Source organism: Hydra vulgaris, chromosome 01 (assembly GCF_038396675.1).
Source record: "Hydra vulgaris chromosome 01, alternate assembly HydraT2T_AEP".
NCBI classification, from domain to species: Eukaryota; Metazoa; Cnidaria; class Hydrozoa; order Anthoathecata; family Hydridae; genus Hydra; species Hydra vulgaris.
The window spans coordinates 62,358,477-62,371,017 of NC_088920.1; the positions used below are offsets into that span (position 1 = coordinate 62,358,477).

At 32.0% G+C, this 12,541-nt stretch overlaps 2 protein-coding genes across 2 annotated transcripts; both read right to left on the bottom strand.

Moving 5' to 3' along the window:
• Nucleotides 1-9,224: 9,224 nt before the first annotated feature.
• LOC136074606 (histone-lysine N-methyltransferase SETMAR-like) lies at nt 9,225-9,692 on the bottom strand. The gene has a single exon (XM_065786940.1). It carries the CDS (start codon nt 9,690-9,692, stop codon nt 9,225-9,227), a length of 468 nt encoding a protein of 155 aa, XP_065643012.1.
• A 165-nt stretch (nt 9,693-9,857) lies between these two features.
• On the bottom strand, nt 9,858-10,277 carry LOC136074607 (protein GVQW3-like). The gene has a single exon (XM_065786941.1). The coding sequence runs from the start codon at nt 10,275-10,277 to the stop codon at nt 9,858-9,860; it is 420 nt and encodes a 139-aa protein (XP_065643013.1).
• Nucleotides 10,278-12,541: the final 2,264 nt, after the last annotated feature.

A 12,541-nucleotide genomic window follows, 5' to 3' on the forward strand; every position in this document is an offset into this window, starting at 1 on the left:
AGTGTTGTCACTCTAAATATATTTAAGCGTTGCTCATATGGGAGATGTTTGATTGAGGAAACTTTTGTCGCTCTGCGCTGAACTCTTTCAAGCATATTGATATCCTTTTTTAGGTGAGGAGACCATGCTTGAATAGCGAATTCCAGGTGTGGGCGCACATATGTGATGTAAAGCGTTCGCCAGAGATAAATGCTTCTGCTTCGGAACACTTCTTTTAGTAGGCCCAATTTGTAATAGGCTACTGAGAATGCAGACTCTACCTGGGCACGGACTTTGAGGTCATTTGATATTAGAATACCTAGATCTCGTTCAGTTTCAGTTTCCTCCAGGTTTTGACGAGTGCCTTCTGTGTTCGTCATTGAATAGACTTGATTAGATTTTCTGTTACCTCGACCGACATGCATTGTTTTGCATTTTTCTACATTAAAGAACATCAACCATTTGTGAGACCATTTTATGGCTTGATCAATGTCTGATTGTAAAGCTAGCATATCTTCATTCAATTTTATCATGTTCATAATTTTACTATCATCTGCGTAGAGCTTGAACTGGCTGGTAATGTTGTCCGGCAGATCATTTATAAATAGTACGAAAAGGAGAGGGCCGAGGACACTTCCTTGAGGGACGCCACTTATAACTTTTTTCCAATCTGATGTGAATATTTTAGCAGTTGAGTGAGTATCAATAACAACACGCTGTTGTCTATTGTTAAGCCAAGCATTTATCCACATTAGTGCTTTCCCGCTGATGCCATATGCTTTCAATTTGCTCAATAGGCGATTATGTGGGACTTTATCAAATGCTTTTGCAAAATCAGTGTAAATCATATCGACTGGATACTTCTTGTGTGCAGCTTCTGTGAGGAAGTCGCGAGTTTCGAGGAGATTAGTCAAACAGCTTTTTCTTTGAACAAATCCGTGTTGTGCTATGCTTATTAAACCGTTTAAGTTACAGTGTAGCATTATTTTTTCATGTAATATACTCTCGAAAATTTTGCATGGTATGGATGTGAGAGAAACTGGTCTATAATTTGATGCTCTTAGTTTGCTTCCTTTCTTGAAAATGGGCGTGACGTTAGATTTTTTCCACAGGTCTGGTATAGTGCTGGTTGAGAAAGATTTCTTGAGAACAAATGTTTGTGGCAATGCGAAAGCTTCTGCGCAGTGTTTGAGTACACGAGGGTGAACGTTATCAACACCAAGAGATTTAGATTCGTCTAGGTTTGCGAGTCGAGCACGGATATCGTTGATTGAAAAGATATTCTCGTCTAATATACATTTATTGTCAGTTCGGGGTTCTAATTCCGGCACAGGTCCGTCTGGCTCGTTGACAAATACTGATTGGAAATAATTGTTCAGGGTTGTGCAAATAATTTGAAGATTTGTTGAAATTGTTCCATCAATTGTTTCTATGGAGTTGAATACATATTTTGAGTTGGTTTTGTTTTTGATATGAGCGTGTAGCTTTTTAGGGTCGTTTTTATATAAATTAGCTAGGTTCTCTTCATATTTTAACACTGCTAATCTCAAAGTTTTGGTTACATTTCTGCATGCTTCTTTGTGCTTGTCTTTGAGCTCTCTATGTGTATGGCGACCAGAGGCAATATATTTATTCCAAAGTTCTTGTTTTGTTCTAATAGCTTCTAAAACTTCGTCTGTTATCCATGGTTCGTGTTTCTTCTTGAAGGGCAAGGTAGTCGACGGAATGAGTTCTGTTGCTAGTTCGTCGTACACTTCTAGGAATGGATTGTAACATTCGTTAGCTGAGCAGTTTTCGAATAAGCTTTTCCAATTTGTTGAACTTAACTTTAGCGAGAAATTAGCGTAGTCGGCTCTGCTCCAGATATAGCGCTTTCGCTGCACGATTGGTGGTACTTTTATCTTGTCGTTCAGAACAAATCGACCCGTGATTAGAGCATGAGATTGTCCCATTGGAGTGTCCCTGAACGAGTCTTCTTCTTTTATTTCTATCAAGAGATCTGGTTTGTCTGTTATTACTAGGTCTAGAGTACTGTTCGGCTCTGAAAATCTGTTACTTTTGTGTGAGTAGGCATTCGTTTAAGCAATCTTGAAATTTCATGTCTTCTGGTCGTTTATTTAGCACGTGCGCTGTTGTCGCCACGCCACCGCCAATCTCAATATACTCATAAAATGTGTTGCTAAAATTAAAGTCCCCATAGATTATAATGAAATCACACTCTAACCTTTGGGCGGCAGCTTTCGAAGCTTTGATAGATGCTATACAGTTTTTGAGAATTTCGTCATTTAGGTCGTGTGGACGATATATACATCCGAGAAGAATTGAGTTGTTGCCAAGCTTAATAACGCGCCACATTTGTTCAATGGAGTCTGAGTTCAATTGTGCAAAATTGGTTTCTAATGTAGTTATCTCTTCTTGTATATAAATGGCCACGCCACCTCCTCTTCCGTCTCTATCTCTTCGATGAATTTGATAGCCTGGTATAACCGTGTCGCTTGTTCCGTTGTACCAAGTTTCGGTGAAGAATAAAATGTGTAAACGGGCTATGGCTTCGTTGCGTTTGTTTTTATTTAGCGAGCATGGATTGTTGGCCCAAAAGCGGAGATTTGCAGGAGATAGATTATTTTTATTTATTACAGGGATGCTGGTCGTTATTTTGGTGTGTTTTTTTTTAGGTGGACGAGTTTTCTTGAGCGGTGCTTGTTGTAGCAGTTGTATTACTTCTTCGATATTCTTTGAGAGCTGTAGTTGCTGAGGCGAACACATATTTCTTTTGCTCGTTTGACATTGTGACATCAATACAGCATATTTGACCGGTTCTTTTGTGGATGACATTCCGAAACGGTTGATCGAGAATCCCAGCATCTTTCAGCTCTTCGTTTTTCTTTTTAAGTCTAGCTCGAGTTTCGTTGAACGCTTGTTGCTGAGCCGGAGTTCTGTCTTCTCGTGCGAAAACTCCGTTAAATTGTTGTAGTTGATGGCGATTGCAGAGATTTAAAACAGCGGTTTGTTCCATTTCGTTTGCAAGAGAGACTTGAATAATATTAGAGTTATGAACAGTTTGTTTTTTACTTGAGTTTAGTCGTTGAGCTTGTTTGATTGTAAAGTCATCAAGACCACAAGCCTTGATGAACTCCGTGACGCTTGTCTTGTCGTCTTTGTTCTCGGTTTTGGGTAGACCAACCACAATGACGTTCATGGAACAATCCTGCCTGTCTTTGTTTTCGGCAGCAACAATATTTATCATTTCGTTTCTGTGTTTGACTGTTTCAGGTGCGTTTCCTTTGAGTTTCGAGGCGTAGGTAATAGATTTCTTGTCTTCCAGTTTCTTGTTGAGATCGTAAATTTGAGCAGTTAGTTTAGCCTCGGTTTCTTTATTCAATTTAATTATCGGTGTGAGCGCAGAGATTAATGCCACCTTGAGCATTTCGGCGACGCGGTTTTTGTAGTTTTCGTTGAATGTTTTGTTTGTGAATGTTGTTGCCATGGTATCTCTTATCGCTGCGTCGACTATTGATACGCAAGTTGTGTCGAGAGCTGCCGCAGCAGCCACTATTGATGTCATTTGATAATTGTCAATTTTAATAATTTACAATTATTAAAATAATAATAATAAAAATTTTAATAATAATGATAATAATAATAAAGATATTAAAATAATATATTTCAAGTTTTAGCAAACTTTAAAACAAACTTAATTGCTGATTAGAACAGAACTAAGTGTTTATAGCACAATCAATTTATATTACGTCGTTTAGCAAATAATGTAATTTAATGGCCTATACAAAATTATACAAAAGGAATTACGTCAATTAACAAGCTAGAAAAATTAATATACTAAGAAATGTATTGTAGTTTAGAACAAAATTAACAATTAATAAAATAAAATACAAAAATGAGGAAGATGTTTAACAAATCACAATATAGTAGATAAACAAAATAAAACCAAAAATATTCAAATATATTATAGCAGTCAAATATAATATAGCAGTCAAAAATATGTACAATTCCGAATAATTATAAACAAGGAAAAAGGACGATCTTCGAAAAATATATATATGTGCAAAAAAACTTTATAAATAAATTATTGTATAATTATTTCAAAATAAGACCTTAACAAAATAAAACCTTAATTAACTAGGAAAAATTAGACTGAAACAAAACTTTACAAAATATTTAAAAGAGAGTACAATAATCTAGGAAAACAATTATATATTAAATACTAGATTTAAAAGTTAAATCTTACGCAGAAAAAACACGTCTTATCACTTTTGAAGCGGAAGTCCAAAAAAAAAATATACAGTACTGTGCATAAGTTTTGGACCAGCTACATTTTTTAAAAAAATCCTGCAGAATTCTTTATTATAAATTTATTGAAACACATTTATTTCACATAAAATATGGAACAATTACAATTTTTAATGTTAAACTTCATAAAAACTCTTAATATATTCTATGTCCTTCTTTTGCCTTAATCACAGCTGATATTCTCCCGGGAATAGATTCACACAAATTAGTTATAAAATCCTGGGGTATGTTGTGCCATTCTCTTTGAAGTACTTCAAAGCAATCTTTAGTATTTCGGGGAGCATGTTCGACCTTCTTTCTGTCCAGGTAATCCCAAACATGCTCAAGTATATTCAAGTCCGGACTCTGGGGAGGCCAGGACATCAATTTTTTTTTTTTTTATTTAATTCACCTTCCTAAGGCCGAGAAGGCCGCTACAGATTAGGAGGATACTTGTGATTACAACCCTCTCTCAACTCTATAACTCTGAAACACGAACCTTGACGACAAGGCCGCTGCGTAGAGAAACAAGTTGAGCGCGGTACTACCAGGGACGTGGTGGGAATAGAACTCGGAACCTCTCGCTTGTGAAGCGAGCGCTCTACCACTACACCACTTCCGCATTCCAGTTCTCCTTCTTCTGCCATTTTATTTAAATAGTTTTTTGTCACTCTGGAACAATATTTTGGGTCATTGTCCTGATGCAGAATAAAATTATGACTTATTAGTCTCATTCCGGATGATACAACATGGTGCCTTAGGATATCCGTATAACGTTCCCCGGTGAGCCGCCCCTCTATTTTGATGAAATCACCTACTCCAGATAAAGATAAACAGCCCCAAATTTGTAAAGATCTTCCTCCGTGTTTAATAGTAGGGTTTAAACACTTGGGCTGATGGGCTTCTCCAATTCTTCTTCAAAGATATCGGCCTCTTTTCGTTCCAAAAATTTTGAATTTGGACTCATCGGTGTGCAGAACCCAATTAAACATTGCCTGGGCACAATCTTTGTGTTGTTTTGCTTATTTAAGTTATTTTTCTTTATAACCACGCCGTTATAATGGTTTTCGAATTGTAACACACCCTCTTAATCCTGATTTGAGTAGGTGTTGTCAAATACAAGAAGAGCTGACATTTTTCTCATTTGCTGTGTTAATGTCCTTTGCCAACTCGGTTGATGCTTTTTTTCTATTTCTTAATGAAAGAGTTTTTAAATATTTATTGTCGTCTTTTGTTAGCTTAGGAGGTCTACCACTTTTCTTTCTATCTTCAAGGGAGCCAGTTTCTCTAAACTTTTTAATGATTTCTGTAACAGCAGTCTTCGAATATCCTGTTTTGGATGTAGTTATTATGACACATCGTTTTAATAAATAAGCAAACAAATCCCTCATGTTCCCTTGTCAATTTTGTTTTTATATATATATATATATATATATATATATATATATATATATATATATATATATATATATATATATATATATAAAGTAGTAGAAAATCACTTAACAGACGAAACAAAGTGTTAAGTGAAAAAAAATTTTTCAAGTGATTTTCCACTACTTTATAATTCCTCTGTTCTTTTAAAAACATTGAGCACTCTATTTTGTAGAATAAATTTTAAAATTATATATATATATATATATACATATATATATATATATATATATATATATATATATATATATATATATATATATATATATATATATATATATATATATATATATATATATATATACATATAAAGATAGAATACGAAAAAACATAATTAGAGTAATAAAAATGATCGGTTTTAAAATAGAGATCCAAATAAACCTACCCGCAGTCAACTTCTTAGATGTATCCTTTAACTTAGGAAAAAGCTCCTACAAACTTTCAAAAAACCAAATGAACATCTACGTTACATCCATTCTGATTCCAACCACCCCCCGCAAATAATAAAGCAAATCCCCATCTGTATCAACAACAGATTATCACAAAATTCCTCAAATGAAAAAACATTTAATTTATCTATACCAGAATACGAAGATAAATTAAGAAGAAATGGCTTTACTAATTTTAATTTAAGGTATAACCCCCAAAAAAGAGAAAAAAAGACAAGAAAAAGAAATATAATATGGTTTAACCCCCCGTACAGAAAAAGCGTTTCTACCAATGTCGGTCATATCTTCCTAAACTTAATCGACAAACACTTTCCAACATCCCACTTCCTAAGTAAACTTTTCAATCGAAACACCATCAAATTGAGTTACAGCTGCACCAAAAATATCGAAAGTATAATAAAAAGCCACAACAAGGAAATTAGTTCAGAAAAACCAAAAGAATACCCACCCTGCAATTGCATAAAGAAAGAAAACTGCCCAATAATAGGAAATTGTAGAGCCACTAATGTTATTTATAAATGTATAGTATTCCCCCTAACACCCCAGAAAAAGTATATATTGGCCTAGCAGAAGGTGAATGGAAGAAAAGATGGGCTGACCACAAACACTCATTCACAAATAAAAAGATGAAAAATTCAACCACCCTTTCAAAGTATATATGGCAGATAAAAGAAAACTTAAAAATAATATCAAAATTAACTTGGTCAATAATTAAACAAGTCCCCGCCTACAGCAACGTAACAAAAAAATGCTTGCTTTGCCTTCATGAAAAACTTTGCATAATATCATACAAAGGTACGCAAAAATTATTAAATAAAAAAACAGAAATTATATTTAAGTGCCGTCACGAAAACTAGTTCTTGCTTGACAACCACGAGCCCAAAGATTAAAAAACCAAACCACGCTCGCAAATAGTTATAGTTTTATAATTGTTTTTGAACGCCACAATGTTTATTAAGTATATTTTTTAACGAAAAATACAATGTATATTTTACCTGACGATTGCTAAACGCATGAAACTTTTAGTAGTAAAAATCATGAAGTTATTTTTATTTAATCTTGTCAAAAAATCAATTATATATATATATATATATAATATATATATATATATATATATATATATATATATATATATATATATATATATATATATATATGTATATATATAAATATATATATATATATATATATATATATATATATATACACATATATATACATTGTATGTAACTAGACATTACTTTTCCAGTAATAAATTAAGGTGTGATACTTAATTTTATTTTTTCACATTTTTTGATTTTTATAACATAATCAAAAAAAATGTACCAGAACATGGTTATTTGAACACTTAACTTCTCAAACGGGTAAAAATACATTTTTATACCGAAATTAAATAAAGTAATCAACTATAAAATAGGCTTTTTTTTCTGACTTGCACAGTCAGAAATTCCGAAGGTTTAATTAAAAAATAATAAACAAGTCGCTTTTCTTCAGCACAAAAGCTTTCGCCTAAATACAAATATACGCATCTTAATTTGTTTGTAAACATTTTATTTGCCTAATATTAAAAATATAATACTTATTAATTGAAAAAAAAATGTTCACAATACTAAACAGAACACCAAAAAAGCAAATAAATGGTTATCTAAAATTTACTCAGTAGCTATGAACCGCAGCCATTTTAAAAGCTCTAATTTTTCTACAGAGAACTAAACATAACGCTTTTTTCTATCATCTAAACGACCGTGAAACAAAATTATTTTCTTTTATTAATGGAACTTTTACAGTTTCTTTCCTGGCGAATTCAAAAAAAAAAAAAACTTACCGCTACTTCAAGCAACCTGTTTAAGCAAATGGCACAAGTTCGTTTTTATTTTTCATTCTTCCCAATTTTTTAACTTGATGACGACCACTTAAACAGGAAACGTTTAAAGTTTTATAGATACCCTTACTTTACAAATTAAAATAAAGGTTTGTCTTATAGGGGCTGATTATTAATTACGTCAACAAAATAGGGGGAAAGGGGTCTGAAAATTTTTGACAAGGGGGAGGGGGAGGTCAAAAAAAGTTGACGTCAACAACGTTACTTTTTTAAATAAATTTAGCAACAACGTTACTAGTCATGCATACTTACTTAGTCACTAGTCGTGCATACTGGCTGAGAAAAAAGGTATCAAAACGAGACTGTTACATCTCAGGATCAGATGGCCTGCTACTTCAAAGTTGCTCATTAAGAGAGAGATCTTGGAGTTCTTATCTCAAATGATCTTAAATGTAATTCTCAAATTTTAGCAGCTGCGGTGAACGCTAACCGCTCCTTAGAGATGCTGAAAAAAACTTTTCGCATTTGTAACTTTTCAGTGTGGAAAGAAGTGTACACCACGTATGTTTTTCCTCACCTTGAGTACGCTATCCAAGCTCCAAGCGTAGACACCTTACCAACGGGCAGACATAGAAGCGCTAGAAAAAGTTCGAAATAGTGCTACAAAAACCATTTCTAAGATTAGGCATCGCACCGCCGAGCTACGAAGAGTCATGTTAGGTCTTACGACACTCGAAGAAAGAAGAATAAGAGGTGATTTCATTCTGATGTTCAAGTTCATGCGTAAATTTGATGTAATAAACTTGCACGTATTATTCAATTGTCCTTCTTCGTCAAAGTATATTATGTGTGGTCATAATCAAAGACTTGCACAGTAAAGAGTACTCAATTGCGTGCCAAGAGAAAAATTCTTCACGAACCGTGTTTTGTTGCAGTGGAATAACCTGGCGCAAAGAGTAATTGAGAATTTTTAAACGATATCTGGAAATAAACTCTCTCCACATATATTTCCAGTATTCTATTATGTTCTTAAAGTATCGTACTTGTGTCGCAGATGTGTAAAAGTATCTTAGGACTGCTTGTATAGAGGTGCCTGATGCAGCACATTTTTGTTGGTAATTTAAACACAGCGAACATTCATGATTTTTCAAAAGTCTATAAATTTATTATGGATTGTTGTAAATACTTAATTCGTTAGGAAAGTTCATAGAACTCCCCTAAAACAAAACAAAAAAAAAGGATTTTTTTTAATTTTATTTTATTAAATGTTCAAAATAATGTCCATCATTATCTATACAAAGTTGCATCCTTTCAAGCCATTTGTCAAACATTTTTTTATACTCTTCTTTGGGTATACTTTGAAGTAGCTTCGTTATGCGAGTTTTTTGACTTTCGACGTCAGTATCGTTAACAAGATTTTTTTTTATCAAGTCAAATAGCCAATAATCGGATGGTGCTAAGTCTGGTGAGTATGGTGGATAGCGAATTATTGTAATTCCAGCTTGGTTAAGACAATTTGTGACGGTTTTAGTCACATGGGGTTGAGCGTTATTATGGAGAAATTTGAAACTTTGAGTGCCTGTTTTAGGTCTTTGCTTATTTATTTCGCATATACGAGGTTTCAAACAATTTTTTATATAATATTCGCTAGTAATGGTGTCTCCTTTTTCAACATAACCCAAATGAACAACACCTGTTGTTTTGAAGAAGATGTAGAACATATTTTTCGGTTGAAACCTGTCGCATCTTACTATAGATCTAGGACTTTCACCTTCACCGACCCAACTAGCGTTAGCCGACTTGTGTCGAATTTTTCTCAAATAAAACCACGACTAATACCCTGTAAAAACATCACACTGTCTCAATAGGTCGTTTCTGAAAGGGGCTTAATTTTCCTTACATGCCTCAACTCTATTCTTGCGATTTTGATCGGTTAACTCGTGGGGTATCCAACGTGATGTTAATTTTCTTTTTTTAAGTGCGTTGTGAATGATTTCGTGGATTGTAAAACTATTAATCAATGTCAGGACTTCAATTTTATCATGTGTTGCATGCAGATTTTCCTCAATAATGGCTCGCACACGTTTAATACTCTCAGCTGTATACGTGGTTTGAGGGTGCCCGGAGCGAGGATCATCTTTGAGACTCTCTCTACCATCTTTAAATAAAGTAGCCCACTTGGCAACTGTACTGTATTTCGGAGCTTGGTCACCATAAACTAAAACCAATTCATCGGTTATGGCTTGTGCTGAAACTCCAAGTAGAGCACGAGTTTTAATATATGCTTGATATTCAAATCTTTCCATTTTTAAATTTTTTCTTTTAAACTTATATAATAAAATTTAAATAACTTTTTTAATACATATTCAAAATATTTCAACAAGTACTTAAAATATTCATAATTAAACACAGTTTAAAATGATATATAAATATTTAATTATTTCTTGTTTTATTGTATCTTTATAGATGAAGTTCAATGAACTTCTCTAACGACCTAAGTATTTTAAATTATTGACCACTAAAATAAACTAAACTAAACTTAAAAAAAAGAAAACAACGCATCGTTTGTATTACATTGTATTATATTATTTAAATGTTTATACCAAAATCAGCAACCTGCTGCTCGCAAGCAGGTTACAGACCCTGATATAAACATTTGATGATAAAACTTCAATGTTATAAAGTGACTCTCTAGCTCCATGCACAATTACTATTACAATATTGAAAACATGATGTTAGTAGCTCTTTAAAAGCTGGAAAGTTGTAAATTATAAACTTTCGGTCTTCCGGGTTAAAAGATTGCTTTCCCCTTGTTTATGCAAATTATCAAATGCATTATTTTGTGATGCTAGACTATTAGAATTAGTTTGCTTTAAATGTGGAATTTGATTAGGTCTAAAGTTTAAGTAAGGAGGATTGGCACATTCACGTTTTACGACTCTGCATTGTACATAAGTTATGATAAAAATGTTATGATAAATATTTAACATTATCTAGGAGTTGGTCTGTTGACGAGCACGTTAGTTACTACCTCTATCCCACATTACCTAAATTCTAACGTTATCCATGCAAAAATATTATATATATATATATATATATATATATATATATATATATATATATATATATATATATATATATATATATATGTATGTATATATGTATTTCATAACTTTCAGATTAATTATATATATATATTTTTTAAGTTTGCAATTATTAATCGTAATATAAGAAATTAAAAATATAACCTTCTTTTGTTAAAGAGGATCTTGAAGATCTTATAAAAATTTTAGTTACGATTTCTTTATCATAGTAAGAATTTTGGAAAATATCGAGGAATACTCTCCTCCATCAAAGTTTTAATAATTGGCTTTGTTCTTTTAAATTCCATAATTGGAACGATTTTTTTATTATTGACATAATATTGACTAATTTCACTTTTTGTTCAGAGCATGCCTTTGTAATTTTAAATTGGTTATATATAATTATAAAATGTATATAAGTTAAAAGTTGAATTAAGTTTTTTTATCTAAACATTTTACTTTCAAACACTTTTTCTTGAAGTTGTTAACTACTACTACTACTACTATTTAAAAATGTTTAATTTTTTTTCATATTTTTTTTATTATACATAAGAAAGAAGGGGAGAGGTAAATTAATTGTTGACGTAATTTTATAGGGGGTCTCTGAAAGTTTGACAAGTTGTTGACAAGGGGGAGGTAAAAATTGCCAAAAAATTGTTGACGTAATTAACGAACAGCCTTCTTTTTTTGTATCAGTTGTAACAATGAACTATTTTTTTCAAAGATCTACGTTTTATCAGTATTAACATAACAAAAGCAAATAATTATAAATTAATTAAATAAATTTTTGATTTAAGGGAAAAACACCACGTGATTTGAGAACGAAAACAAAAATAACCTTTAAAATTCCCCCCAGAAACCCCCAGGTTAGAAAAAATAACTTTTGAATAAATAGATTGTTTTTACTTTACTTTAAATAAGATTATATAATTTGATCACAAATTAGATTTCAATAGAATATATTTTAGTGCTTAATTTAGTATGCTTTATAAAGTCTAAAATATACATTTATATATAAATAAAATCCATTACTTTATGAACGTTTTAATGTTAGAAAAAAATGGTCAAAAAGTATAAAAACCAAAAAAATAAAGGTTTTTATTTGTTTGCAACGGTTTTATCAGTGAAACTAATAGAAAGAGTGCTTTTATAAAAAACCTGAATTAAAAATAACTTAAAAAGAATACCATAACAAAAGGTTTTAAAAGGAGTATGTCCAACGTACATGCATATGTACGAAGCTTACATACAAATGTATGTAGCTACGTACATATGAATGTAAAATATTTTACCCATTTTTCTTTTTTTCTTCTAAAACACATATTTACGCTTAAGGATGTTAGAAAACAATATAAAATTGGACTTTAGAATTGTTGTTCAACGCATTTAAAAGCCATTTTGTTTTTAATGTTTTTATTACTTATCAACAACCTCAACTTTTTTACAAAGAAATTGTTTGCTATATATAGCATTAAAAAATACTACTT